Source organism: Onychomys torridus, chromosome 4, assembly GCF_903995425.1.
Source record: "Onychomys torridus chromosome 4, mOncTor1.1, whole genome shotgun sequence".
Classification (NCBI taxonomy): Eukaryota; Metazoa; Chordata; class Mammalia; order Rodentia; family Cricetidae; genus Onychomys; species Onychomys torridus.
In genome coordinates, this window is record NC_050446.1 from 10,155,647 (window position 1) to 10,181,637 (window position 25,991).

The 25,991-nt window shown below is 44.7% G+C and overlaps 1 protein-coding gene across 1 annotated transcript; it reads left to right on the top strand.

Annotated features, from left to right (window-relative positions):
- The first annotated feature begins 72 nt into the window (after positions 1–72).
- Gtf3c4 (general transcription factor IIIC subunit 4) lies at positions 73–19,234 on the top strand. Its single transcript, XM_036184729.1, has 5 exons — positions 73–531; positions 6,213–8,033; positions 11,254–11,384; positions 14,765–14,853; positions 16,551–19,234. Exons 1-5 carry the CDS (start codon positions 187–189, stop codon positions 16,613–16,615), a joined length of 2,451 nt encoding a protein of 816 aa, XP_036040622.1. The 5' UTR covers positions 73–186; the 3' UTR covers positions 16,616–19,234.
- The last annotated feature ends 6,757 nt before the right edge of the window (positions 19,235–25,991 follow it).

Genomic DNA, 25,991 nt, shown 5'->3' on the forward strand with positions numbered 1-25,991 from the left:
CACCTAGCAGGGTGGCGTTGCTTAGCAACGGCGGGGTCCTTTCTGGCTCGCTGGCGCTCCGGGCCTGAAGCGAACGAACGGCCGCGGAGGGTGCTGGGGGCGGCGCCGTTGGTGCAGGGGGCGGCCGGGGGACGGTTGGCGAGGGCTCTGTGCACCCGGGAACCCGACCTCTGCGCCCCGAGGAAGATGAGCGAGGCGGACCAGGCCCAGGTGGGGCACACGGCTGAAGAGCCCTCGCTGTCCCCAGAGGAGGAGGGCGAAGGGGGCGGGAAGGAGCCGGCGACCGAAGCGGCCCCCGGGCCCAGCGCCGCGTTCCGCCTCATGGTGACTCGGCGGGAGCCGGCCGTGAAGCTGCAGTACGCGGTGAGCGGCTTGGAGCCACTAGCCTGGTCTGAGGACCACCGGGTGTCCGTGTCCACGGCCCGCAGCATCGCCGTGCTGGAGCTTATCTGCGATGTGCACAACCCAGGCCAGGACCTGGTGATCCACCGCACCTCGGTGCCCGCACCCCTCAACAGCTGCCTCCTCAAAGTAAGTCACCTCCGCGGCTCAACCTCGGGTCCACCGCCTGCGGTTCTCCCGCGGACGCTTCACCGATCCCTAGGGAAGCCTGGCCTGAACCTGGCTCTGCGATTCCCTGCGCATCCAACTCTTAGGAATCAAGGGACCAACATCGCCACAGCTTCTAAAAAGCCTTGCAAGCTGTTGCGCTGTTACCAGACACCCCTTACCAGTACACGGTGGTGCCTCCCGCCCCCCTGCCAGGTTCCGCGCCATCCATTCCACCTTTCCAGGTGGGCAGCTAGCGCTGGTTGCATTCTGAGATTCTGAGACTCCACCCCCGCTTGACCCAGCCCCAAACCTGCTTCTACCGTGGCTTCTATTGTCTGGGGCCAACTCCCCGAGGCGCCCTGGACTGGCTTTGTTTTTTATACTGTATTGCAGGCGCCCTTCTCTCGAGCCACTTTTGCTTTGAGAAGAAAAACTGTTCTATTTCGTTGTCTTACCTGTTTAACGATTTTCATTGTGAATGGTCCTTGTATCACTTTGGGTAGACAGGTAAATCGTGGTTTATACTCTAAATCTTTGGAAGTGGAACAAAAAATAAAACTTCGGGGAACATCCAGTGCTTACTTAGACTTCCAAGTCTAAATTTAGTGCTTTCAACTTAATATAACCCATGTTTGTCCCTGAACTTTAGGGTTTCTAAAGTTTTATTGTGTTAATGTCACCATTTTCAAACACAGTGTGTTAAAGTAGTGAGCCATGTTCCTTGTTGTAGCCTATAAATATAAAAGCGTATTTTTATTTCCTGTATAGCTCTGTGTGTATGTAATCTGTCAGAGTGAGTGCCTGTGTAGTTTCTGGGGTAAATCGGGGCAGGGAACAGTTCTCAAGGAACTTGCATTCTTTGGCAGATCATGAACAGACAATGTAGTGTAAAAGCAAGGAGTGCTGTATGTTTATTTGAAAGCACAAGTTTTCCACACTCTTCTAGACAGCCATTCCAAATCCGGGCCATTAGTCATGAGTAGTTTGAGTAGCCCTCGTGAGCTCTTTTTAGTACACTTAGTTCAAATTTCAAACACAATGTTGAATTGGATTATATATATATATATATATTTTCTTTAAATAGCATTTTGAGCTTGATAATCCTGCCTGGGATTACAGGCTTACAGATTGAATTAGGTAGTCAAATTGACTGACTGAGCCATGTAAGATCTTCTTAAAGAAGCTCAGAAAGTCCATCCAGGTGGCAAGGAAAGCATCTGCACATTCACATAGATCTTTAAGCCGTGAGTGTAACTTGAGTATTGATGGGTCACCTGGAGCCGAAGCATTTCTTCTAGAGTCAGAGAAAATGACAACAGTTTAAGAACTAGGAAGGTTAGTCCTGGAAGTTTCTTGAGTGCTGTTTCAATTTTATGAGGATAGAATGATCTGGTATAGTTTAAGAGTGTGAGACTCCTGAGCTAGAGGTAAGCAAATGATTGCTGAGCTAAGGATAAAAGAGGGGGTTAATAGACTGACCATTAGCCAGGCAGTGATGGCGCACGCCTTTAATCTCAGCACTCAGGAGGCAGAGGCAGGCTGATCTCTGTGAGTTCAGGGCCAGCCTGGTCTACAGAGTGAGTTCCAGGACATCCAGGAGTGTTAACACAGAAAAACCCTGTTTCGAAAAACCAAACAAGAAAGACTGAGCTTTGGCACAAGATAAATGTGATATATTGTGTGCCCTAATAAATTTACCTGAGGATAGAGGCCAGACAGTGGTGGCACACACCCTTAATCCTATCACTCAGGAGATGGTTCTCTGAGTTCAAGGCTACACTGGAAACACAGCTAGGCAGTGGTGGCACACCTTTAATCCCAGTACTGAGAAGCGCACACGCTTTTAATCCCAGGAAGTGACAGCAGGTCGGAGAAAGGTATATGAGGTGTGAGAAAACAGGAACTAAAACACTTATAAGACCATCTAAGATTCGAACAACAGACATATCTATAAAACAGAAATAGTAAAGCTTACTTTGTTTAGCCTTTATGGAGAATTAAGTTTAATACATACATAAAACATAACAGAGCATTATCATTTAATGTCCAGCATTGATTATGTTAGTGCCCATGATAAGAATATAATGTAACAATACAGACATGAAGGAAAAGTCTGTGTTAATGTGGTAAGTGTGGGTTAGAAGGTGATACTAACATTCTGATAAATTGACTGACATATTGCTACATTTGACATTTGCCACACTGTTTAAATAGTAGCAGAAAATCTTTACATAGCCCTCAATTGATAGAGTTTACATGAAGAGACCTTCATTGTTGCAATGTGAATATAAAGAAGTCTGTCAGTTCTGTGCCTTACATAGTGATAGTCCCTAGAGATTTAACTCTATTCAGTGTTGTCCAGCTAGCTAGTGCTTCACCCCAAATAACAGATAATTTGTAACCTAGGGATAATTTTTAGTATGTAGCACACCTAAAGCACTAAACACTAAACCTTTTTTTTGAAGCTATTGCTCTATAATTTTGTTAGATCACAGCTCAAACATTGATTATCAGCTATTTGTAAGTTTCTGTCTTGGATATTGAAGTTATATAATAGGAAGTTGAATGATAAAAATAATTAAAAGCAAGAAAATAGTTACTTAAGAATAAGTCACAGGACTGGTGAGATGGCTCAACAGTTAAAAGTGTTTTGCTGCTTCTGCTAAGGACCTGGGTTCAGTTCCCAGCCCACAATGGACAACTTACAACTGTCTGTAATTCCAGATCTAGAGGATTTTACACCCTCTTCTGGTCGTGGGCACCAGACATGCACATATAGGACAAATACATACATGCAGGCAAACACTCATACCCATAAAAAATAAACCTTAAAAATGAGTAAGTCTCAGGGTTTTTTTCCCCCCATTAGACTACTGATACAGTTCCAAATCCCAATTTGCTATTTATGACCTTGTCCTATTGTGTATCATTTGCTTACAGAAGTATTATTATCTGTGCCTACAACATAAAATGACTGTTGTGTTTTGAAATCACACATCCTCTGCCTTCAAGTAGCTCCTTGCTACTTGAAGTTTCAGATGGGGCTTCCTGTGTCGGCTTTTAGATGGGTAGTGGTCAGCTTGAAACTCAGGAGTATATGATTGAATGGTGGGCTCTGGCAGCCTGTGGAAACTCAACTTTCAAGTGGTTAGGTCCTTGGACATCTGAGTGCTTCTTTAAATTTGGTTAACTGGTTTTGTGATGGAAAGAGTTGGGAAGGGAAATGTAATTAACTAGAGAAGTTAGAATTTAATTGTGTGTTAGAAATTACCCTACTAGTCAAGTTCAGTGGTGTCCTCCATCTCTAGATGCCATAAAATAAGGATGTTTTGGTTGTAGGTCTATTTCAAAACCTGGAAGGTTCTACTTTTAAAAAGAAGTTTGCCTAACTCTGGTTAAATGTGTTTCTACAGTGACTCCCTGGCCAAGGCATTTTATATGCTCCCATTGCTTCTAGGAGGGACAGTGGATAAATTGAGCACTTCCAAAGCTTATCTGTCCATAGACATCTTTTCTAGGGGCACTTTAGGCTAGTGGCTTTTAGGAGAAGTTGGCTTGTGAACTCTAGGAATCTGCTACCTGTGTTTCACCAGGTTTACAGACACTTATTCTACCTGGCTTTTTACATGAGTTCTGGGTTTAAATTCAGTTCCTTTGTGCTTGCAAGGCAAACTCTACTGACTGAACCATGTCCCCAGCTCTATTGCTAGCTCATGGAGTGTTCACTGCTGAAATGTTGAGGAATTTTGTTATAATATGGCTTAACAGCTTGTATATGCTTAACATTTAAAAGATCTTTTAAAACAGTGTCTTAAACTTTGCTAGGAGGTAGGCACTGGTTCTTAGTGAATATTTTCCAAGTTTTGCCTGTTCTAGAGCTTTAGTGCTTGGAAACTTACTTACATCAAGTCACTTTTATTAAATCCATATATTAAAAGGACTTGAACTCCCTTTTAATTATGTCCTACTCTTTCCATTTCCAAGATTAAGTTTCTTAAAAAAAAAAAAAGAGTGGCACTAAAATCGAAATGGAAAGTTGTTGTTTTTGTTTTTACTTTTCTCCTTTGTTTTCTTTGGCTTTTTGAAATAAAATCTGGCCACATATTCCTGACTGGCCTAGAACTTGCTGGGGTGATACTCCTGACTCTGTCCCAAAATGCTGTGATTACAGATGTATACCAACCACCATGCCTTTTATCTATTTTTTTCTGAAAACAATAGATGAAGTTCCCCCTCCTTTCAGTATAGTAAAAATATCTTTAGATCAACCTTTGTTGTTGTTGTTTTTGGCGTTAGCCTTCCTGGCTATCACTTTAGTCATTTGTAACTTCCTCTGTCTTTACTGTCCCTTTAAAATCTTCTTACAGAGTTTTCATCATTTGGCTGAGCATCTGATACATGTTACAGACCTAGTCAAGGGGGTGATGAAGCAAAGCTAGAATGATCTAAGGCCTCATAGGACTAGACCTGGTAGGATAGATGGGAAGGGGCAAGTCAGGCAAGGGAGCCAGGAAAAGCAGTGCGTGGAACAGAGAAGTCGGATAGGAACCAGCTTACTTGTAGCAAGAGTAGACAGGGCAATTGGTGTTAAAATGCATGTGATTTGTTAAGGAAACTGCAGATTGAAAGGCCTGGAATTGGTTAATGAGGAGGTTTAGTGAGCAAAAAGCATGAGCCTGATGACTTTAGTTCAGTCCCTGGAACACACATGAAAAACCCAGTGTGATGTGAGATGGCTTATATCTGTAATCCCAACATTCCTAGAGTGAGATGGAAGCATCTTGGGGAAGCTGACCAGCCAGCTAACCTAGAGAACACAAGCACAGCAAAAACAAGAGAGACCTTGCCTCAACAAGGTGGGGAGAGAGAGAAATAGAATAAAAAGGCTGAAGTTGGGCTGGAAATGGAACTCAGTGATAGAGCATTTACTTAGCATGCATGAGGCCTTTGAGTTGATTTTCAGCATGTATCTCAAAGCTATTACAAAAATCCAACTGTCTAATGTAGCAAAAAGGGATATACATACATAATTTCCCTAACCTTTTAAAACTGCTGTTGTTTTGTGACTAACTCAGCTAAGTGTTCCCTTCACTCTTGTAGATCAACTGTCTATTCCATAGGCCAATTCTAAGAAGAATCTGGAAACCAAGCTATAAATACTCACATTTATTGAATCCTGGGGGGGGGGGGGCATTTCCTTGAGTAAATGCACATTTAATCTTTAAACATAATTGATTTTTTTGGTGTTTTTTGTTTTTTGGGTTTTTTTTTTTTTTTTTTTTTTTCCAGAAAGGGTTTCTCTGTGTAGCTTTGGAGCCTGTCCTGGAACTCACTCAGTAGACCAGGCTGGCCTTGAACTCACAGAGATCTGAGTGCTGGGATTAAAGGTATGCACTACCACTGCCCAGCCATAATTGATTGTTTTAATTATTATTTTTGTTTGAGGTAGAGTTGTTCTACCTCAACTTTGACTGGCTAAACATGCAATCTTTCTGCCTCAGCTTCTAGTGTGCTTGTATTAGTAAGTGTGGCTGTTTGATCTTTTAAAAGCATATAATGCCAAAATTAGCAGAATTAATACAAATTGTTTTGTATGTTAATGGAAATCATTTATTACGAGTAAATATTTATCTGATAGCTTCTGTATCTCTTATTTTCAGGTTGGCTCAAAAACAGAAGTTGCTGAGTGCAAAGAGAAGTTTGCTTCCTCAAAAGACCCCACCATCAGCCAGACTTTCATGTTGGACAGGATGTTCAACCCTGAGGGGAAGGCATTGCCCCCAATGCGGGGTTTCAAATACACTAGCTGGTCTCCCATGGGTTGTGATGCGAATGGCAGGTGCCTCTTGGCAGCACTGACCATGGACAATCGCCTGACTGTGCAGGTGAACCTCAACAGACTGCAGTGGGTTCAGCTGGTTGATCTGACTGAGATTTATGGAGAACGTCTTTATGAGACCAGTTATAGACTCTCTAAAAATGAGGGTCCTGGGGGGAATCTTGGAGATTTTGCTGAGTTTCAGAGGAGACACAGCATGCAGACCCCAGTCAGAATGGAATGGTCAGGCATTTGTACCACTCAGCAAGTCAAGCACAACAATGAGTGCCTGGATGTGGGCAGTGTGCTCCTGGCTGTCCTCTTTGAGAACGGGAATATAGCTGTGTGGCAATTTCAGTTACCATTTGTGGGGAAGGAGTCCATCTCTTCATGCAACACCATTGAGTCAGGAATCAGCTCCCCTAGTGTTTTGTTTTGGTGGGAATATGAGCACAATAGTCGGAAAATGAGTGGTCTTATTGTTGGCAGTGCTTTTGGACCTGTAAAAATTCTCCCTGTCAATCTCAAAGCCGTCAAAGGCTACTTCACTTTAAGGCAGCCTGTTGTCCTGTGGAAAGAAATGGACCAATTGCCTGTGCACAGTATCAAATGTGTGCCACTTTATCATCCTTACCAGAAATGTAGCTGTAGCTTAGTAGTAGCAGCAAGAGGTTCCTATGTGTTCTGGTGTCTTCTTCTGATCTCAAAGGCAGGTCTGAATGTTCATAATTCCCATGTCACAGGCCTTCATTCACTGCCCATCGTCTCCATGACTGCAGACAAGCAGAATGGAACAGTGTACACCTGTTCTAGTGATGGGAAGGTGAGGCAGTTGATTCCTATTTTCACAGATGTTGCATTGAAGTTTGAACACCAGCTGATTAAACTCTCAGACGTATTTGGCTCCGTGAGGACTCACGGCATTGCAGTGAGTCCCTGTGGTGCTTATCTGGCCATCATCACCACTGAAGGCATGATCAATGGCCTCCATCCTGTTAACAAGAACTACCAGGTCCAGTTCGTTACTCTCAAGACCTTTGAAGAGGCAGCTGCTCAGCTCTTGGAGTCTTCAGTTCAGAATCTCTTTAAGCAGGTGGACTTGATCGACCTAGTCCGGTGGAAAATTTTAAAAGATAAACACATCCCTCAGTTTTTACATGAAGCTTTGGAAAAAAAGATTGAAAGCAGTGGAGTCACTTATTTTTGGCGTTTTAAACTTTTCCTCCTAAGGATTTTGTATCAGTCAATGCAGAAATCCCCTTCAGAGGCCTTATGGAAACCTACCCACGAGGACTCAAAAATCTTACTGGTTGACTCACCTGGGATGGGCGATGGTGAGGATGAACAGCAAGAAGAAGGCACTTCCAAGCAGGGGACCAAGGCTGGCCCGCAGGAGAGGAGCAAAGAGGGTGACACAGAGGAGCCCCCCGAAGACTCACTCACTGCCATGGGAGACACTGGAGGTCGTGAACCCATAGAGGAAAAGCTCCTTGAGATCCAAGGGAAGATTGAGGCTGTGGAGATGCATCTGACCAGGGAGCACATGAAGCGGGTCCTCGGAGAAGTGTACCTGCACACCTGGATCACAGAGAACACCAGCATACCCACCAGGGGGCTCTGTAACTTTTTGATGTCTGATGAGTCCGATGACAGAACAGCACGGGTAGGTGTCTGTCAAAACTACTAGTCCTGTGAACCCTCTGCTCTTCTCACTAGGTAAAAAAGTCTTGGGTTTGCTTTCCATTGACATTATTGAGGCAACTGATTGGCATGGGGTACAGGGAAATAGATGGGAAATATGGGTTGAAGCTGAGGACATACATACTTTCTTCCATTTATGTGCCTTTGACTAATATGCAGGGTTTGCCAATGACATTTCCAGGCTGTGGATGACTAAGGAGACTGCAGTGACAAGTGGTGTGATGGACAGTCACAGCATTGGAGATGCCCACCTGTGCTCTCTTTCTTCATGTTTTCACAAAGGTTCATTGTGGGTGTGTGTCTTCTATTTGACAGGGTTGAGGTTGGATATTGCAAAGAAAACAATTGTTAAGTCCAGTTTATTTTTTAAAACTGGCTGTTATGTTTATTTTGGTACTGGAACAATGTAATAGTTTTGTCTACAGTGTATCCGCACACTTCAAGGTTCCCCCAGAGAACACAATGGCTACAAGCATAAGGAATCTGGTAGAGTGCATCTCGGTAAGGTTATTGGTACAGGTTATCATCCTATGGGTTCTAAAGGTTCTTGCAGAAAAGAAGGTGTTACCTAGCTTCCCAGGCTTGGTCAGGGGGAACACCATTAGAGCTGTGGAACCCTAAAAAGTTCCCCACCAAGGAACAGGCTGTACATGGAAAGGTTAAATCACAAGTCTGTTCCTTTCACTCTGGATATTGACACTCGCTGCCTAAAGTCTCATTGAAAATGAGAAGTCCTGATAGCTTTGTCCCTGCCAACTCATCCACAGAGCATTGTCTGCCCCTGAAACTGCTGCCCAGAGTTAAATACAGTAAGAGGTACTGGTCATGTGACTTTTCTTCTTTAAAAAATCAACATTTAAACCTGTTTTCTGTCTTCTAAATTATCTGGACGAGTATACTGTTTTTCACTGTCATGGGACTGGTTAGAATTATTATAAATAATCTGTGATATGCCAGCAAAAGCATTTATGGAAAGTAATAGCATTCATTCTTGCCTTTAGGATTCTTGTTTGGATGCTGTGTGCATGTCTAACATGGTTATGTGGTTCTGGTTAAGCCAGTATGAAAATAGTGGAAAGATTGTACCCTGCTTTGCTGTAGCCCTGAGTTCTGATTTAAGAATGACTTTTATGATCTAAGAATCTAGATCTGCTTCATACAAAGACATTCCAGCCTATGGTGTTGATTTTACTGTAGTTTTAGATGTTCTGTGACTACTGGGCATGTGTTACGATACATTTCTCAACCTGTTTTTCATTCCCAACTGCCCACTTTCTCCTCTCCTAGCTCTTGCCCATGACTTGTTAATAGTTAATACCACAGAACTATTGTGTATTTGTTTTTGTCTCATAAGTATATCTGTGCAAGAACCAGAATTTACTTATTCCTTGAGAAGGTTTATCATGGAGAATGCACAAGTCAAACTAAACAGTTGGCTTCCGTGATTGGGGCCACAAAGAGTACATAGAAGCAGCTCTTCCTCATGAATAACTTAGGCCCAACTCTGCTCTGCTGTAGAACACTGGGCCATCTTTACTGCTGCACCACTGTTGGGATGTTAAGCTTATCTGGAAAAGAGGAGTGAGGGTGCCTGTCCTAATGTGAAGGACTATAAATTAGAATTTTTAAGACCAAAAAACAAGACCAAAAGTAATTTGAATTTGTAAATTAAGCCTGGTGTGGTGGCACATGCCCCCATCTCAGTACTCAGGAGGCAGAGGCAGAGGATCTTTGTGAGTTTGGGGCCAGCCTGGTCAACAGAGTGACTTCTAGGACAGCCAGAACTACATAGTGAGACCCTGTCTCAGGAAAAAAAAAAAATCAACCAAACCAAACAAATAAACACACACACACACACACACACACACACACACACACACACACACACACACACAATTCCACAAAAATTTGTAAATTCAAAAAAGTTGAAATGGCCAGCTCAAATTAGCAATTAAAATACCTTATGAGATTTGGGTGACTTAATTAACCCAAAGTACAAAATCTTGTAGACTACCAGAAGAGGAAAAGCATAAATACATTCAGACCTGGGAAGGACACAAGTTATAAGTAGAAGAGGCTTAAGGGTTGTTATATCCCATGCCTCTAAGGCTGTGTGTGTGTGTGTGTGTGTGTGTGTTGTGTGTGTGTGTGTGTTTTCCAACAAAATAATGAAATAGATGTATGTTTTCAGACCTTTGTCTTGAAAGAATGTAGTTTTAAACCATGTCTGGAAGCACAGACCTGTAATCCAGTGCAGCTGCTCTGGAGGCTGAGGTAGGAGTGCGTATAGCAGGTTCAAGATTGTCTGGACAGCTTAGTGAGACCCTGTCCTAGAATTGAGAATCGGAAGAGATAGGTATGGAGCCCAGTGGTAGTGCTGGAATATGCAAGGCCCCATGTTCAACCCCAAGGCCACCACCACCAAAAAAAGAAAGGTATTCTCAGTAGGGCTGAGGAAAGTACCTCCTCCCATGCTGGGTCACTTGGGTTATCTCTGGTGCAGGAGCTGCTGCAAGATCAGTCCTCTCTGGGCTATCAGAAGGGAAGGTTTTGTTGTTGTTGTTTTTAATTCTGATTATCTTTTTATTTTATAAATCTGATAAAAAGACTAAACATTTGTGGGCTGGAAAAACACCCACTGCTCTTCTAGAGGACCCAGGACCTGGGCTGTTTCCAGTGCCCACATGACAATTCATAGCCATTGTAGCTCCAGCTTCAAGGGATCCTCTGTGGGCACCTGTACACAAGTGGCACACACAAAAACAAAATCTTTTTCTAAAAAGTTGTCTTTTTAAAGACAATGTAGTTATATATTTCTGCAAAGTTCACAGTAGTCCACATCTTTCACCCAGGGAAATTACGATCTTTCCTTCTTACAGCACTGTAAGTAAAAACTATAACTGCATCGAAAGCAACTAAAACAAAGCAAGAGAGCTTGATTTTCAGAGGTTTCTCCCTTGAGGTTAGAGTTCACCCTAGAGGTTAGGGTCACTGTATCTATTTATTTTACTTTGCTGTTGACACTGGTTGGAGGTGCAGGTTTTAAACTCTTTGGACAGCAGCTTAGCCTGGAGAAGTACACCTCTCCTGTCCCTGACGCAATCCTATATTGGCTGTGAATACCCTTTGCTCCCAGAAACCCATACCCATCCCTCACTCTGCCACCCGTGGTGTCTTCCTAGGTCCTGATTGGACATATCTCCAAGAAGATGAATAAGCAGACCTTTCCCGAGCACTGCAGTCTGTGTAAGGAGATCTTGCCATTCACGGATCGCAAGCAGGCTGTTTGTTCCAATGGGCACATCTGGCTCCGGTAAGCCCCCAAGGCTGCTCCTGTCTCAGTTTTGTATAGCACAGAACCACTGTCCAAGGCTGATCTGCTTGACGGATAGAACTGTCTGTGCTTGCTTGGGTTGCTGTTTGCCTTGCAGTCAGGGTTAGGGTCTTAGAGATGTACTTGTGTACTGTTTTTAGTTAAGTTTCATAATAAAAGGAGAGGGGCATGTAACAGGCATGGAAGAGGAGATGAGAGAGCATCAGAGAGAGCAATCAGAATACATTATATACATGTATGAAGTTGTCAGACAGCAAAAGCAATAAACAAGTTTTGTAATGAAAGAACCATTCCTTCCTCTTCCTGTCCCCTTAGCCTAGCCAAAGAGGTGACCTTGGTGGGCTCTCATTTCCTGTCACCTCCTCCTCCATGAGATACTTTATTGATTGTCTTCTCCCAAGACAATCTACTTTTCCAATTTTCCTCCAACCTCTGATTTCATATCTAGTTGTCCTCGGATCCTGTCTCATCTCCTCAGTGGCCATCATTCCTAAAGCATTCTCTTATTGGTCTGTGTCTGCTTCAGTTCAGAATTTCAAGTTAGCTTCCTGCCTGCCTGGTGTCCTTATTTAGGTGTTGCCTCGGCACTTCACAAAGAATCCAGCCCCCATCACTGCCTCTGTAGCCCTGGCCTAGGCACCGTCATTGTTCATGCACACGATGGTAGCTGTCTTTCACCTGGGCCTACTGCTTCTGTACTCAAACCCTCAGTCTGTTCTCTGCAGTTGTGGTCATGATACTTACTCAGTCTTGGTCAGCTCTTGTCATGTCAGGACTCAGTACTCTCCACTAGGGCTGGAGATACGGGACCCTGGTAGAAGAGCATACCTCTAGCATTTGCTAAGCACGATCCTATAAAAACCAGTACAAGCTCTTCAGGAGCTGACCATTTCTGAATTGAAGAGCTAAAATTCTTGAAGTGACTTGCTGCCTTTCACAGTCTGTTCTTGCCTCCTGAAGCTCTCATCGTTTGCTCTGAGCTCAGCTCCCAGATTTCTCCCATCTAGGAGAACTGGCCACTTTGCTTAGGTCCGTATGGCACCCCTCCTTCTTGAGGACATCTGCAGGGACACAGTAGATGGCATAATACTTCTCGGCTATAGCTTCTCTCTCTCTCTCTCTCTCTCTCTCTCTCTCTCTCTCTCTCTCTCCCCATTTAGTGCTATGTATTCCTCTCCTTTGCTCTTTTTCTCCTTATAATTACATTTCATTCATTCTTTCTTTTTTTTTTTTTTTTTAATAAAGATGGGGTCTTACTGTTACCCAAGCTGGCCTTGAACTCCTTGAGCTCTGTCTCCTGGATCAAAAGACCTGCATCACCACATGAGGCTCTTTTATATCTTTGCCTTGTTACCCTTTCTTTGGACTAGGCAGTTCTCTGAGCACAAACACTAAAGCAGTGTTTGCTAATGCTCAGCAGAAATGTTAGATTTATTTAACTACAACAGGACTATGATACACATACCATTTATTCATTCTTTTTTTTTTTTTTCTTCTTGTTTTGTTGTGTATAATTTGTTGACAGATCTCACTATGTTATAAGGCTGGTCTCACTTAATGATCCTCCTGCCTCAACCTCCCAGGCACATGCCACTATGCACAACCAGGATTCCTTTTTTTTAAAAACTTACTCTTTTCAAGACAGGGTCTCTCTGTGTAATCCCAGCTGTCCTAGAACTCACTCTGTAAACTAGACTAGCCTTAACCTCAGAAATCCTTGTGCTTCTGCCTCCCAAGTGCCTGGCTTAAAGACTTGTGCCATCACCACCCAGCCAGGATTCCATTCTTAATGGAAGTGGAGCTGGAGCTTTTAGTCATATGGGTGCTCTATGATTCCTTCTCTTATTGACACATTTGTTTCCTGTTTGACTGTTCGGACTTTTTTCCCTTGAAGGGAAAGAATAGTTAAAATCTAATATTGGGTACATTTTAGGCTTATAATCAAACTAACATCTGTTGAGCACTATCAGCATGCCAGACAAATTGGGACAGATGCACATTTGTTAAGTGACCATATCCTCACAGTGGCCACACGCAAAGCAGCCCCATGAGTATCTCCATCTTGTAGATAGGCTGGTATTGAGGTGCTGGGATAGTAAGAACTTGCCCGAAGTCAGTGGGCTCAGAGCCCACAGGGTAATCACTGCCTGCTCATGCCTCCCACATTTGTGGGTTGTTTCATAGTTGTTTTCAATTTTTCTGAGTAAGGTTAGCTCCAAAATGCATTGGTATAATTTCCCTCTAGTGAACTCTTTTTTTCTTGTGTACCTAAGTCCCAAGGTCAACTCTGGAGTCCCTTCCCCTGACCTCCTATTTTCTACTCCTTGGTTGCTTACCTGAAAACTGCTACCTCTTGGATTTTTCCTCCAGAGCCCAGTACACTCTTTTTTATCTTGTACGTTTCCTGCTCTTTTGCCTGTAGGTAATCTGGTAGGTGCTCAGTGAATGCTCGTTGGACAGAATTGAATTGAACGCTCTGGGCATTTATTAGTTCGTTAGTTTCCTTTCTTTTTACATGGTTAGTTTCATCTTCAATACTTAGAGAGGTACGTGCATGTTGTGTGTGGTATGTGTGTGTGATCTATATGCTCACTTTTGTGTGTGGAATCCAGAAGAGAGTATCCAGTGTCCTCTATCACACTCCACTTTATTCCTTTGACACAAAGTTTCTTTTGGAACTAGATCTCACATTTTTCTGCCAGGCTGGCAGCCAGCAAGCCGGATTGATTCCCCTGTCTCTCCTGGCTACGGATGCAAGTGGGAACACAACTGGCTTGTTACATGGGTGCTGGAATGTGAACTCAGGTCCTCATGCTTACATAGCAAGTACTCTTAACTTTAGAGCCGTCTTTCCAGCCCCAGTTCCTAAGGCAGTGGTTCTCAACCTTCCTAATGCTGCAACCTTTAATATAGTTCCTCATGGTGTGGTGACCCCAACCATACAATTATTTTCATTGCAACTTCATAACTTTAATTTTCTACTGTTGTGAATCATAATATAAATATCTGTGTTTTCCAATGATCTTAGGCGGCCCCTATGAAAGGGCTGTTCAACACCCCTGGGGTCACAACCCACAGATTGAGAACTACTGACCTAAGGACTCTTAAAGATGGTCCATATACCTTATCTTAAAAATTAATGAGTGGCTTTGCATATTATCAAGAATGCAGTTAGAGAGGACCAGACTGAACTCTTTCCCGGTACTTCTGTATTAGAGGCTTTGTGTCACTTCAGAGCATGGTGGCCACACAGAGGGAAGCATTGCCCTGATAACTATGGGAATTCCCTCAGCACCAGCTGCTTTCTGATGCTGATGAGCCCAAGAAGCCTCCTCTGACTGGACTCTGTCTTCTTTCAGGTGCTTTCTAACCTACCAGTCCTGCCAGAGCTTGATATACCGAAGGTGTTTGCTCCATGACAGCATTGCCCGGCACCCTGCTCCAGAAGGTGGGTGCTGGCTTAGCCTTAGGGTGGGGTGGAGTCAAGTGCCACACCCATAAATATTCTGCTCTTGCTTCAGATCAGACTCATTCTGCCCTCTGCAGTTACTGTGAAGCCAGAAGCAGTTAACAAATGGTCCCAGGAACACACAGTGACTGTGTGTGTGCTATATGTCAGCTGATGGTGGAATGGGGGCTGTTGATCTACTTCTGCAACAAGGCCTTCAGTCCACTATGAGGGCCTGACTCAAGGGAGTGTGCAGGGGCTATATTTGAGTGACAGCTCTGCAGATGGCGCTAAATACAGAAACAGTGTTGTTGATGCACCTGGTACAGGTATTGCTCTTTTAGAAGCCATTGAGGGCTACTTCCTGGTTAGTCGGTATGCTCTTTTGCACATTTCTGTTTTTGAGAGTGCTAGCTAGAAAATAAGATCTTAGAGCTGGGTGATGGTGGCACACACCTTTAATCCTAGCACTCAGGAGGCAGAGGCAGGGAAATCTCTATGAGTTCAAGGCCAGGCTGTCCTACAGAGTGAGTTCCAGGACAGCTGAGCTACACAGAGAAACCTAGTCTCAAAAAACCTAGAAAGAAGAGAAAAAAGAAAGAAAGATCTTAGGTGCAAGCAAGAGATGAACTGTCTAATAATCACAAGAATGCCAATTATTGGTGTGAGCTTCACTAACTACACTCCAGCCAAATAGGCTAGTGCGACTCACTTGTAGAATCAAACATGCTTTGGTGAACACAAAACAAGAGTATTCCACCTCAAACTCAATCTATACTTATTTTTGCAAATTCTCTCAAGGTTGCATGTTGGCAACTTGGGTTGTGTCTGCTTTAGTTGACCTCAATTCTCCATCTGAGTCTGCACCTTGCTCCTAGGTTAAAACATTTGGAGAGTTCTCAAGCAGTTACTACAGTTGAGACTTGATGTTTAGGCATGGTGGGAGTTTAAAGCCAAGACTCGCTACCCTTGGCTCTGAGAATGGATCTGAACAGAGCTGGACAGAAATTTCACAGGCCAGCAGTGGGAGCGTGGTCTGTTGTCACTACATGTCTACTTTTCTGCTGTGGTAGAATTTCTGAAAAGTTGCTATTACTTTTACTTTATGAAAGAATACTATTCACAGTTTATAAACTGGGCATGATAACACATAGCTGTAATCCCTGCACCAAGGAAGCTAGGGCAGGAGGACAGTGTGACTGTTCAAGGCTGACCTAGACTATATGGTGATACCCTGTCTCAAAAACAAAAACAACATGGGAATACAGTCCTTGGTTAGCTTGAACACTTGTGGCTTTTTTTGATTGCTTAGAGGTTTGGTTGGTCTTTTGTTTTGTTTTGTTTTGTGTTTTTGTTTTTTGAGACAGGGTCTCTCTGTATGAACTCCTGGCTGTCCTGGAATTTGCTGTGTAGACTAGCTGGCCTCAAATTCACAGAGCTCATCCTTTCTGCCTCCTGAGTGCTGGGATTAAAGGTGTGTACCACCATACCCAGCATAGGTGGCTTTCTGAAGTACCCCCTCATTACCTGGCCTTTATCTCAGCACAGACCCAGATTTAGGAACCTCAAATTCATTTCATTTCAGCCTCATTAGAATGTTGGAAACTGAGGCCTAAATGCCTGGACTGCTTGGGCCCCTGAGCCTCTTGTCACCTTCTCTGAGGCTGACCCTTGGTCCCGCTGACTTTCCTTTGCAGATCCCGACTGGATTAAGAAGTTGCTGCAGAGCCCTTGCCCTTTCTGTGATTCTCCTGTCTTCTGAGGGTCAGTGAGGAGGCTGGAGGAACATGAACTCAGCTATAGAAAGTACCCTGGAGCCTGAGGAGCAGGTGTGCTGGAGGGATCCTGGCGCAGGACAGTGGAGAGACATTCCTCTGACTGGAGAATGGAGATCATCCCTGAGCTTATTTCAACAGTGCACACACACTACCTTCAGGAACTGAAGGATATCTAAATGCAGAGAGTTTGAGTCATTGAGGTGAACATTAGCCACCCCTAGCTCCTCACCAGTGAGGACCACTTACTTTTCAAGTGTCTTGCCTAAAGCAGTTTGAGTGGAAACCTGCTCCTTGAGCAGTAATGGGCTCTTGTTGAGAATCTGAGGACCTCACTGTGGGTTAGGTTTCAGCCTTGCTTTGGTCTGGAACTGCCTGTGGCTCCAGAGGACTCAAGTGGATTGATTGGTACTTGACACTCCTGTGCCAATACATCGTAAAGTGTCTAAAGCTGTGTGTGGTTAGTGTTTGCTCAGCAGACTCATCGGCCCATTGACTTCTTTCCATGCACATGGAAGACATTTTCCTAAAACTATATTTTTGAAGCCAAGAATAAAATCATTCGTAATGTATCAAATAATCAGGTGACTATTAGAAGTTGATAATTGTCATTTATTTTTATCTCCTGTGTCATCAGATTTCCTGACCCAGCTCCTTAGTATGTCAAAAGAGATTGAGTACCCCTTCCCTCATCAGAGTCCTACTTCATACCCAACTGTGTGACCTAGATATTGGTACATAGAGGGAAAGTGTTTTCTTCTTGTAGTATTAAATTGAAGCTTCAGTATTTTTAACATTGACTTATCCAGACATCTCACTGAATATCTAGGGGAAGGTTGATCTAGGGATTTCTGGGGAGAGATGGCAGCGAGGCATTGGAGGTCCTTGAGCTCTGTGCTGCAAGCATGTGCAGCTCAAGTGGACAAACCTGGGAATTCCTTCTCCGGCCAGAGGTCCTTAATATTTGGAATACAGGCATTTTCTGTGGGCTTAAAGAGGAGGCACACACTATTGGTTGACCAGACCTGAAAGCATTCTAGAATCACAGTCTTGGGTTTTTAAATTAAGTTTCCTGGGATTGGTGCTAATGAACTGGACTGTAGTGCACAGTTTCTGAAATTGTATATGTTTTTGGAAAGTACAGAACATGAAATGCTTTGCTCCTTCATGATCCTTTATGCTTTATTTTAACATGCTTCCCCACTTTTATTTTATACCCGTAGTGAAAGACATTCTGTCCTCACTTCAGAAATAATGTCTTGACTTGGGTACCATAGTGAGAGAGAGACTACATGCCATCCTACCACACTTCCTGCCTCAAAAAATAGCTCCACACTGCGGACAGACCCTAAGAAGCACTGCCAGAAGCTGCTCTGAAATGTCCTATTAAGATTTTGCCCTGGGCCATGTGTTTCATGAATTGTTTGCTGGGGTATTTAATGTCCTACTTGAGGTTGTAACAACAGCGTCTATACAGACCTGAGGGGCAGCAAAGCAAGATCCCCGACTGACCCAGTTCACACTATACACGGCTGCAACAGCCTGCAACTGTCGCTCTTTACCGGAAACATGGCAGAAGTGCAGATGGTATTGAGAGTTGTCCCCAGGCTGTCAACCACACAGGCCAAGCTTCCTGTCTCTTGCTCTTTGGAATCAAGCTCACTAGGTGTTCTCACAGGGAATTTGTGCTAAGAACCATTTAAAACGTAACTGATTGTTTAAAGCAGTTGTTCCGTTTTGATAGATTTTAACAATTAGGAGTAATGAAGGAATTTCTAGGGTCTGCTTGTGTACAGGAAGAAGCATGGCAACTGGAACACAGGTTCTCAGGAAGAGGCTCTGAAATCCAGCACAGCCGAGTGTCTCCACAGCTAGTAGGGATGCCTTGCTCCCCTCCAACACCCCCTCCCCGCCCCAGTCCCACCACACACCAGTGATAGTCTTCAGAGCTGGGTGAACAAGAGAATTTGGGATTGATGGCAGCCTCCTGCATAGGACACTTCTGAATTCTTCTCTAAAGGTGAGTATATAGGACCCTGGAGGAACCTTGGATGGAAAGACCTTGAAGAAATGGGAGGGACACCTGAGTCTTGTAGTCACCTCTTCTAGCTTGAACTTGCCTGTGCTGCTTGGTGGAAGAATTAAGGCAGCTTTCGGCTGCAGCTGTGGGAGCTGTTTTAGCCTGGGAGGATGAGTAGCCCTCGGATTGTTGCCCTGCAGTTAAAAGGCTGGAGCAGACTACAGAGACCCCACAAGCTGGAACACTGCTGCGTATCAGGTCTTCTCTGCCTGGGGTTATTTGTTTCTGTTATTTCAGGTAGGAAATGGGCAGTTTGTTCTGGTTGGTATTCATGCTGAAGTCCTGATATGTTCATCCCCAGACTTGAAGCTGTCTTTACCTACTACTAGACCTACCAGAAGCTGTCATGAGCACCAGTGAAGTCTGTGGTCAGGTGTAAGTTTCCTGCTTGCCCTCTGGGCTCTAGCAAGTTTTTAAGAACATCTATGTAGAAGTAGGAGGCTAGACCCAGCAATAAGCATAGCAAGTTAATTGAATTGGGAAAGTTTTATTTTTTCCTTGTTTGTTTTTTCTGTTTTTTTGAGACAGGGTCTCTCTATGTTATAGCTCTGGCTGGCTTAGAACTCCCTTTGTAGACCAGGCTGGCCTTGAATTCAAAGATCTGCTTGGCTATATTAGTATCAGATAAGGTGCAGATGGTAGACCACGGAGCCCTCCACCCTGGCAGCAGCTAAATGACCTGGGTTTGCTGAGTGGCTGCAGTTCCTGAAATAGACCAGATTTGGGTTCTGGCCATCCCTTCTTGCTTTCCTTTCCCCAAGAGGCAGCTCTCAGCATTAGGATACATTTCAGAGCCAGAAAAATGTATAGTGATAAAATGTCTAAAGGCTAAGCCATGTTGTAGGTCTTCCGAGAAGAAAAAATGGGCATCTCGTGGTCAGAGGGCTGACTTCGGGCTCCTTGCCACAGTGTTGCTGTTCATGCTGAGCTGACTGGGGTGCACTCCAAGTCAGCATGGACCCTCAACCGTCGGTCAGATGCTCGAGGCTCTTTCACCACAGCACAGGTTGGACTTGAGGTGTCACAGCCAGGCTTTGTCAGCCCCTCGTGGCATGTCCTGGTAGAGTGTAGTCTCAGCAACCGTACCTTCCTCCTTGAGGTATTGGCTGGAAGGACATGCCTGCAGGGTCTAATGAAGTGGGTTGTCTGGCTTTAGTTCTTGTGAAGCATCAGTGCCCTCACACACTTCAGACTGTGCTTCAGACTCTCATGTTATTAGACCCTCAATTGCTCTTTCTGGAAGCTGAGTTCCTGAAGTTAAATCTGTGTCTGCTGCTCAGCCTAAGTGCACAGTAGATGAAATGTCCTTCAATGGAACTAAGCTGCACTCAAGGTAGCCTTGCTACAGACACGGTAGCTCTGCCCGAGTCGAAGGCAGAAGGCAGTGTTTGTGGATTTTTTTTTTTTTTTTATCTCAAGGCCATGTTTATATCGAGGGGAGAGACCCAGATGCAGTCAGGGTTCTAGTCATGAATTTATTTAGAACCAGATGGTGTGGTTCACCAACAAGGCTTAATTATTCCTTCATTGTGATTGAACTGAGTAGAAAAAGAGGTAGTATGCATCAGAATTACTCTGTAGGCTCTCAAGAAAAAAAATGTCCTGGGTTGAGCAGATCACATCTCAGAGTTCTGAACCTTCTGTTTGTTTTTAAAAGTTCCTTATCTCAAGGCTGAGGTTGTAGCTAGGTGGGTAGAGCACTTGCCTAGCATTCTCAAGGCCTCAAGTTGCATCCTCAGCACTGTGGGGAGGAGAGGATTGTTTACTGTTTACAACCCTGTCATGAAGTTCTGTGGTTTTCATAAAGGAAAATACTCTAAAATAGATTGAGTGAGGCATGGTGGCACACACCTATGTTCTGAGCACTCAGGAAGCTGAGGCAGGAGGATGAAGTAGAAGGCCAGCCTGAGCTGTGTGGAGAGAACCTGTCTCAGAAAATCAAAACTGGTCAGATTGTGCAGCGGAAGAGGTGGTGACAGTGTTGGGACATTTTCAGCCCAGGTCTACATTTGGCTAATGTGGTAGGGTGGATGCTCATGTTCTCATTGTCTCTGTACGGTACTAATGTAAAATCAAACACAAGTGTCCCATACATTGTGTTTTTTCCAAGGCTTTGTTTCACATTTGTATTTGATAGGACATGGATGTGAGCATCACACTTGTTTAAACACATGTCTGCTGTGTTTAGTGGTTGTTCCCTCTGTTTACCCAATGCTTGTGCTAAAGTTTGTGATTGGCTTTGAATTGTATGTTTACATCTGACTGTTTTTAAATAAAGAGAAAATTTTATGGTATGCAAAGGGGATTTTTTTTTTTTTCAGTTCTTACTATCTAATCAATTTTAACTTTCAAAGTTTTAGCTAAAAACTAAGAATAACAACATGTTGCCCAGAATAACTGCCAACCAAGACAAGCCAGCCACTTGTTCCCGCAGGGTGTGTAGCCTGGGCTATTAGCCTATATGCTCCTCCAGGGCCAGGCCTGTGTCAGTTCCTGGAGCTGGAGAGCTGATGAGTGGGGCCCCCGCTCCTTCACTGTCTCTCCATGGTCAGCTCCACAGAGCCACTAAGACAGGAGAGGGCAAGGTTCTTCCCTGGCTCTGACTGAGGTTTACAAGACCATGCCACATCTTAGCCCTGTTTCTGATCTCATATCTAAGGTTAAGGGCGCAGTGCTCAGGAAAAGGCTGACATTGGGAAGATAAGGAAAAACTGGAAATTTGGGGGTGCCCATGTGGGTATCCAGTCCTACTGATAGCCCTGGTGGCAGGTCCTCATGTTCTGCTTTGGGGCCCCACAGCTGCCCTAGTGATCCTGGTATATAAGGTGTGTTGTGGAGTGCTGTAGGTCTCAGCAGCTCTGTAGTCAGGCACAACCTCATACGAGTTCTTCTGTATGCAGAGCCACTTCCCTCAACCGCTCTTACTTAAGTGACAAGTATTTGTATATTGTATGTCTATTTTCTGGGATTCGCATAGTTTACAGCAAAGCTGAGTGAGACACCTCTAAATCCAGTCCTGTCTGTCAGGGTACCAGACTCCTACAGAGGAGAAAGGAAGAAGTCAGAGACTGGCACCAGCGACTTCCTTAGTGTCCATTCAGCACTTTAAAGGCAGCTACCCTAGGCTGCTTTCTGCTGCTGCAGTAAACACTGACCAAAGCAACCTGGAGAGGAAAGGTTTGTTTTAGCTACAGGTACAGGTCCATCATCAAAGGAGCCAAGAGCTTAAGGCAGAGACCCACTTACTGGTTTGCTCAGCTACCTTTCTTACAGCCCAGGTTCACCTGCCTGGGGATGACACCGCCCACAGTGGGCTGGGCCCTCCCACAGCAATTAGCAACCAAGGACATGCTCAACAGATGCATCTATAAGCCAATCCAATGGAGGCAACTTTCCTTTTTTTTTTTTTTTTTTTTTTTTTTTTTAACCAAGACTAGGCTTTCTCTGTGCAGCCCTGGCTGTCCTGGAACTCTCGTTGTAGACCAGGCTGGCCTGGAACTCAGAGATCTGCCTGCCTCTGCCTCCCGAGTGCCAGGATTGAAGGCGAGCGCCATTACCCAGCAGAGGCAACTTTTCAATTGAGATTCCTTCTTCCCACATTTGTCAAGTTGACAATCTTGATTAGCCACCACAGTAGTTTATTCCAGGAAAAACTTTGGGAATGTAAGGGAAATCAATCTACTTACTAATAGGTTAAAGCATCGATGCTTTTTTTGAAAAGGTGTGGTGCTGAGGATTGAACCACTCAGCCTCACAGTGCCTAGCCAGCAATCACTGAGCAACATCCCATGCTCCAGATCCCAGTGGTTTTTTTTTTTTTTTTAATAAATGTACCATGTACATGTGATTAGGAAGGGAATGTATCAAGTGTAGAGGTCAAAGGACAACTTTGTGGAGTTGGTTCCCCCGCCTTTTTGAGGGTTCTAGGGGTTGAACCTCAGGTTGTCAGGCTCATGTGTAGTGTGGCAAGGGCTTTTATCCACTGATCATCATGTTAGCCTAGACCCCCTGACTGTTAATAATGCCAGTTAAATAGCACTTGTCCAGGAAAGTGACACTGGGAACATGCTCTTGGTAAAGCATCAAGTAGTGGGTGTCCCCTGTGCTGGGCTGCAGCTCCACCCATCATTAGCCACAGACTTACTGGAGGACTTGGACAGGTCTAGGAGGAGCCTGACAGCCAGCATGCATTCTTTGGTAGCCATCTCACTGCATACCCAGCTCCTTTTTAAAAACTGTCCACTGATAAGCTCAGACCCCCGTCTGTGTTCTGTGGAGTCGCTGCTCTGTGCCTGGCCTGCTGGTCTGTGCAGCTGCTGGGAGTGTCAGCCTTGCCACAGCTGTCTCACCCTCTCAGGAGAGGAATTTGGGCTGACTTCCTTAGGGATATAGCAGGGTGGCCACTGCACTGGAGTCCTCTCAAAGCACAGCTCAGTTAACCTGAAAGGGGAGAGAGTGAATCTTCCCATGGGTAAACAGTGCTCTCCTTTCCTGGCTGGCTTCCTCACTTGAATCCCCTTCCAAATTAACTGTCCACGTCCTAACCGCTTGCATCCAGGTACATGCCAAGGCAGGAGTGAAGGCTTAACCAGAAGCCATTGACACCATCAGTAGCCTCAGAAGAGGAAACACCCAGTACCATGTTCTAGCAGATATGGCTCCTCTTTAAGGATGGAGAGGGCCTGCCGTCATTGGACGTCTCTTCTGAGCCCCCCCACCCTCCCGCCCTGGTCAAAGACCCAGTTCCTTTTTAGTCTCAGGGAGTAGAGTGTAGCTTGTTGGTACTTGCTCAGCAAGCACAAGGCCTTGGGTTCAATCTCAACAAGCACTGCCAACCAGAAAACAAAATGTGTTTTCAGTCCCAGCTCCAGGAGAGGGGTGGGGGATAGGCTGGATAGTAACTAAAAAGCTACAAGCCTTGGAAGTTGAGGAAGGAGGAAGGAGAGCACAGGATATAGCTAGTCCGAGGATCAGCTCCTAAGGCAGCCAGTGAAACAGACACACTGCTGCCTCATTGCCATGCTGAGGGAGGGGCCCAAATGCTCCTTTGCCAGAGAGAGGCAGACAACCAGCAGCCATCTCCTCCAGAGAGAACGGAGAACCTCAGCAAAAGCTGGGGCCAGGCATGGGGGTCAGGGAGAGGCCTGTGGTGGCTGTTCCAGCCCAGGACTGTGGTGATATGTCGTGTACCCTAATAAACTTCCTGAGGATCAGAGTACAGAGCCAGCCACTAGATTAGACATAGAGGTCAGGCAGTGGTGGCACACACCTTTAATCCTAGCACTGGGAGGCAGACTGGATCTCTCTCTGTGAGTTCAAGGCCACACTCACTGGGCTACATGAGATGGATCCAGTAGAGGAGAGAAACAGAGCCAGGCAGTGGTGGCACACACCTTTAAACCCAGCACTTAAGATCGCATGCCTTTGCGTGGGAAGTACACATGCCTTTAATCCCAGGAAGTAATATGGTAGGGTAGAGAAAGGTATATAAGGCGTAAGGAAATAGGAACTCACTCTCTTTAGGCTGAGGATTTCATAGAGGTAAGAACTAATGGTGGCTGTTCTGCTTCCCTGATCTTTCAGCTTTCGCCTTGATATCCGGCTCTGGGTTTTTTATTAAAAGACCATCTAAGATCCAAACACCACAGGACTCAAAATAACGATGAGACAAGGATGAGATTCCTTGTCCCTCATGATGGGATTCTGGAACAGCAGAGACCAAGCGATGGCCCTCAAATGAGGTTAAGTGCTGCGCCTGCCGTCTGGCCAGACCAACAGACCCTGGTGTCCTCAGGGGTGAGGTACAGAGGTGGGCCATGAGGGCATTACTTGGTTTTAAACGTAATGGGGAGACCACCAGCTTAAAAGCACATCACGCTTATCTCCCAGTCTGGAGCTGGCCAAGCAGGGTCGGCTGGCTGGGCCCCTGAGGCCCAGGGTTCTGCCCCGTGCTGGGATTTCAGGCATAGGCCACTGCACCTCACTTTTCCTAAGGTAGGTTCTGGAGAGAAAACTCAGACCCTTGGATTTGCAAGGAAAGCACTTTACAAGCTGAGCTATCTCAGGACAGCTATTAGGGCTTTCAAGACAGAGCCAATAGAATGGTTATATCTATGATAAATATACGTATAAATATAATAGTAAATATACACATAATGATCCTCTCTTAATATCTATTTAATACACATTAAATTTTATTTATACTATATCTAATAAATGTTACATATTTATGTATTGTACTTATATATTCTGTGTAAAATATATAATTAATATTATATCACTATATTATATGATATTACATATATGACATATGTAATATGTATATTATACATAGTAATATGTAAGTACATTTATACATATATGCACATATACATACATACACACAATATATCATACATATAATATGACATTGAAAGCCTGGAAGATTCCCAGTGAGCTGATGGTCTTTAGTCTACATGAGAAGCCTGAAGAATCTGGTTCTGACATCAGTGAAAGAAAAAAAAAAGTGAAAGCAGCTGCAGCAGGTTCAGGACTCTGGTTATGAAATTGTCAGTCTCCCCATCTGTAAAATGGGTATGGCATAAGGCACATGACTGGAGGCAGGAGGCCTCGGTTCCTTCCCTCTCTGGCTCTTGCCTCACTGGGAGGAAGGAAGCAGATGCCTTCCCACAGCCTGTGCTTCTTTTTCTCCACCCAAAGCTGCTTCTCATTCAGACGCTGACCACTCCTCCATACAGTCTAGGTCTCCAGGGAGGCTAAGCTCTCCCCCTGCCTTGGATGATCACAGAAACCTAGAAAGATTCAGACCCAGGCCTGGGCACAGGGCTTAAGGTGTTGCAAGGAACTGATGTCCACACCTCCCAGGAGTGGACAGTGATTCCCACCAGCCACTGGTTCTGGTTTTGTTTTTCGAGACAAAGTTTCTCTGTGTAGCTCTGGCTATCCTGGAACTCACTCTGTAGTCCAGGCTGGCCTCAAACTCACAGAGATTCCGCCTGCCTCTGCCTCCAGAGTGCTGGAATTAAAGGCTGCCCAAACCTCTACCCGACTTGCTTGTTTTTGAGACAGGGTCTCACTGTAGCTCAGACTGACCTTGAATGTATTATCCTCAGCTTCAGCCTCCCCAAGGCTGGGATTACAGGTGTCTATTACCATGCCCAGTGCCCTATCATTGTAATGAGAACAGCAGCTTTCCTGGGTATTTTTACTGGCTAGAAGTTCTCTAGCTGTGAGGAAAAGCAGGATGTGTAGCTACTGCAAGCCGCAGGAAAATATAATGGAAC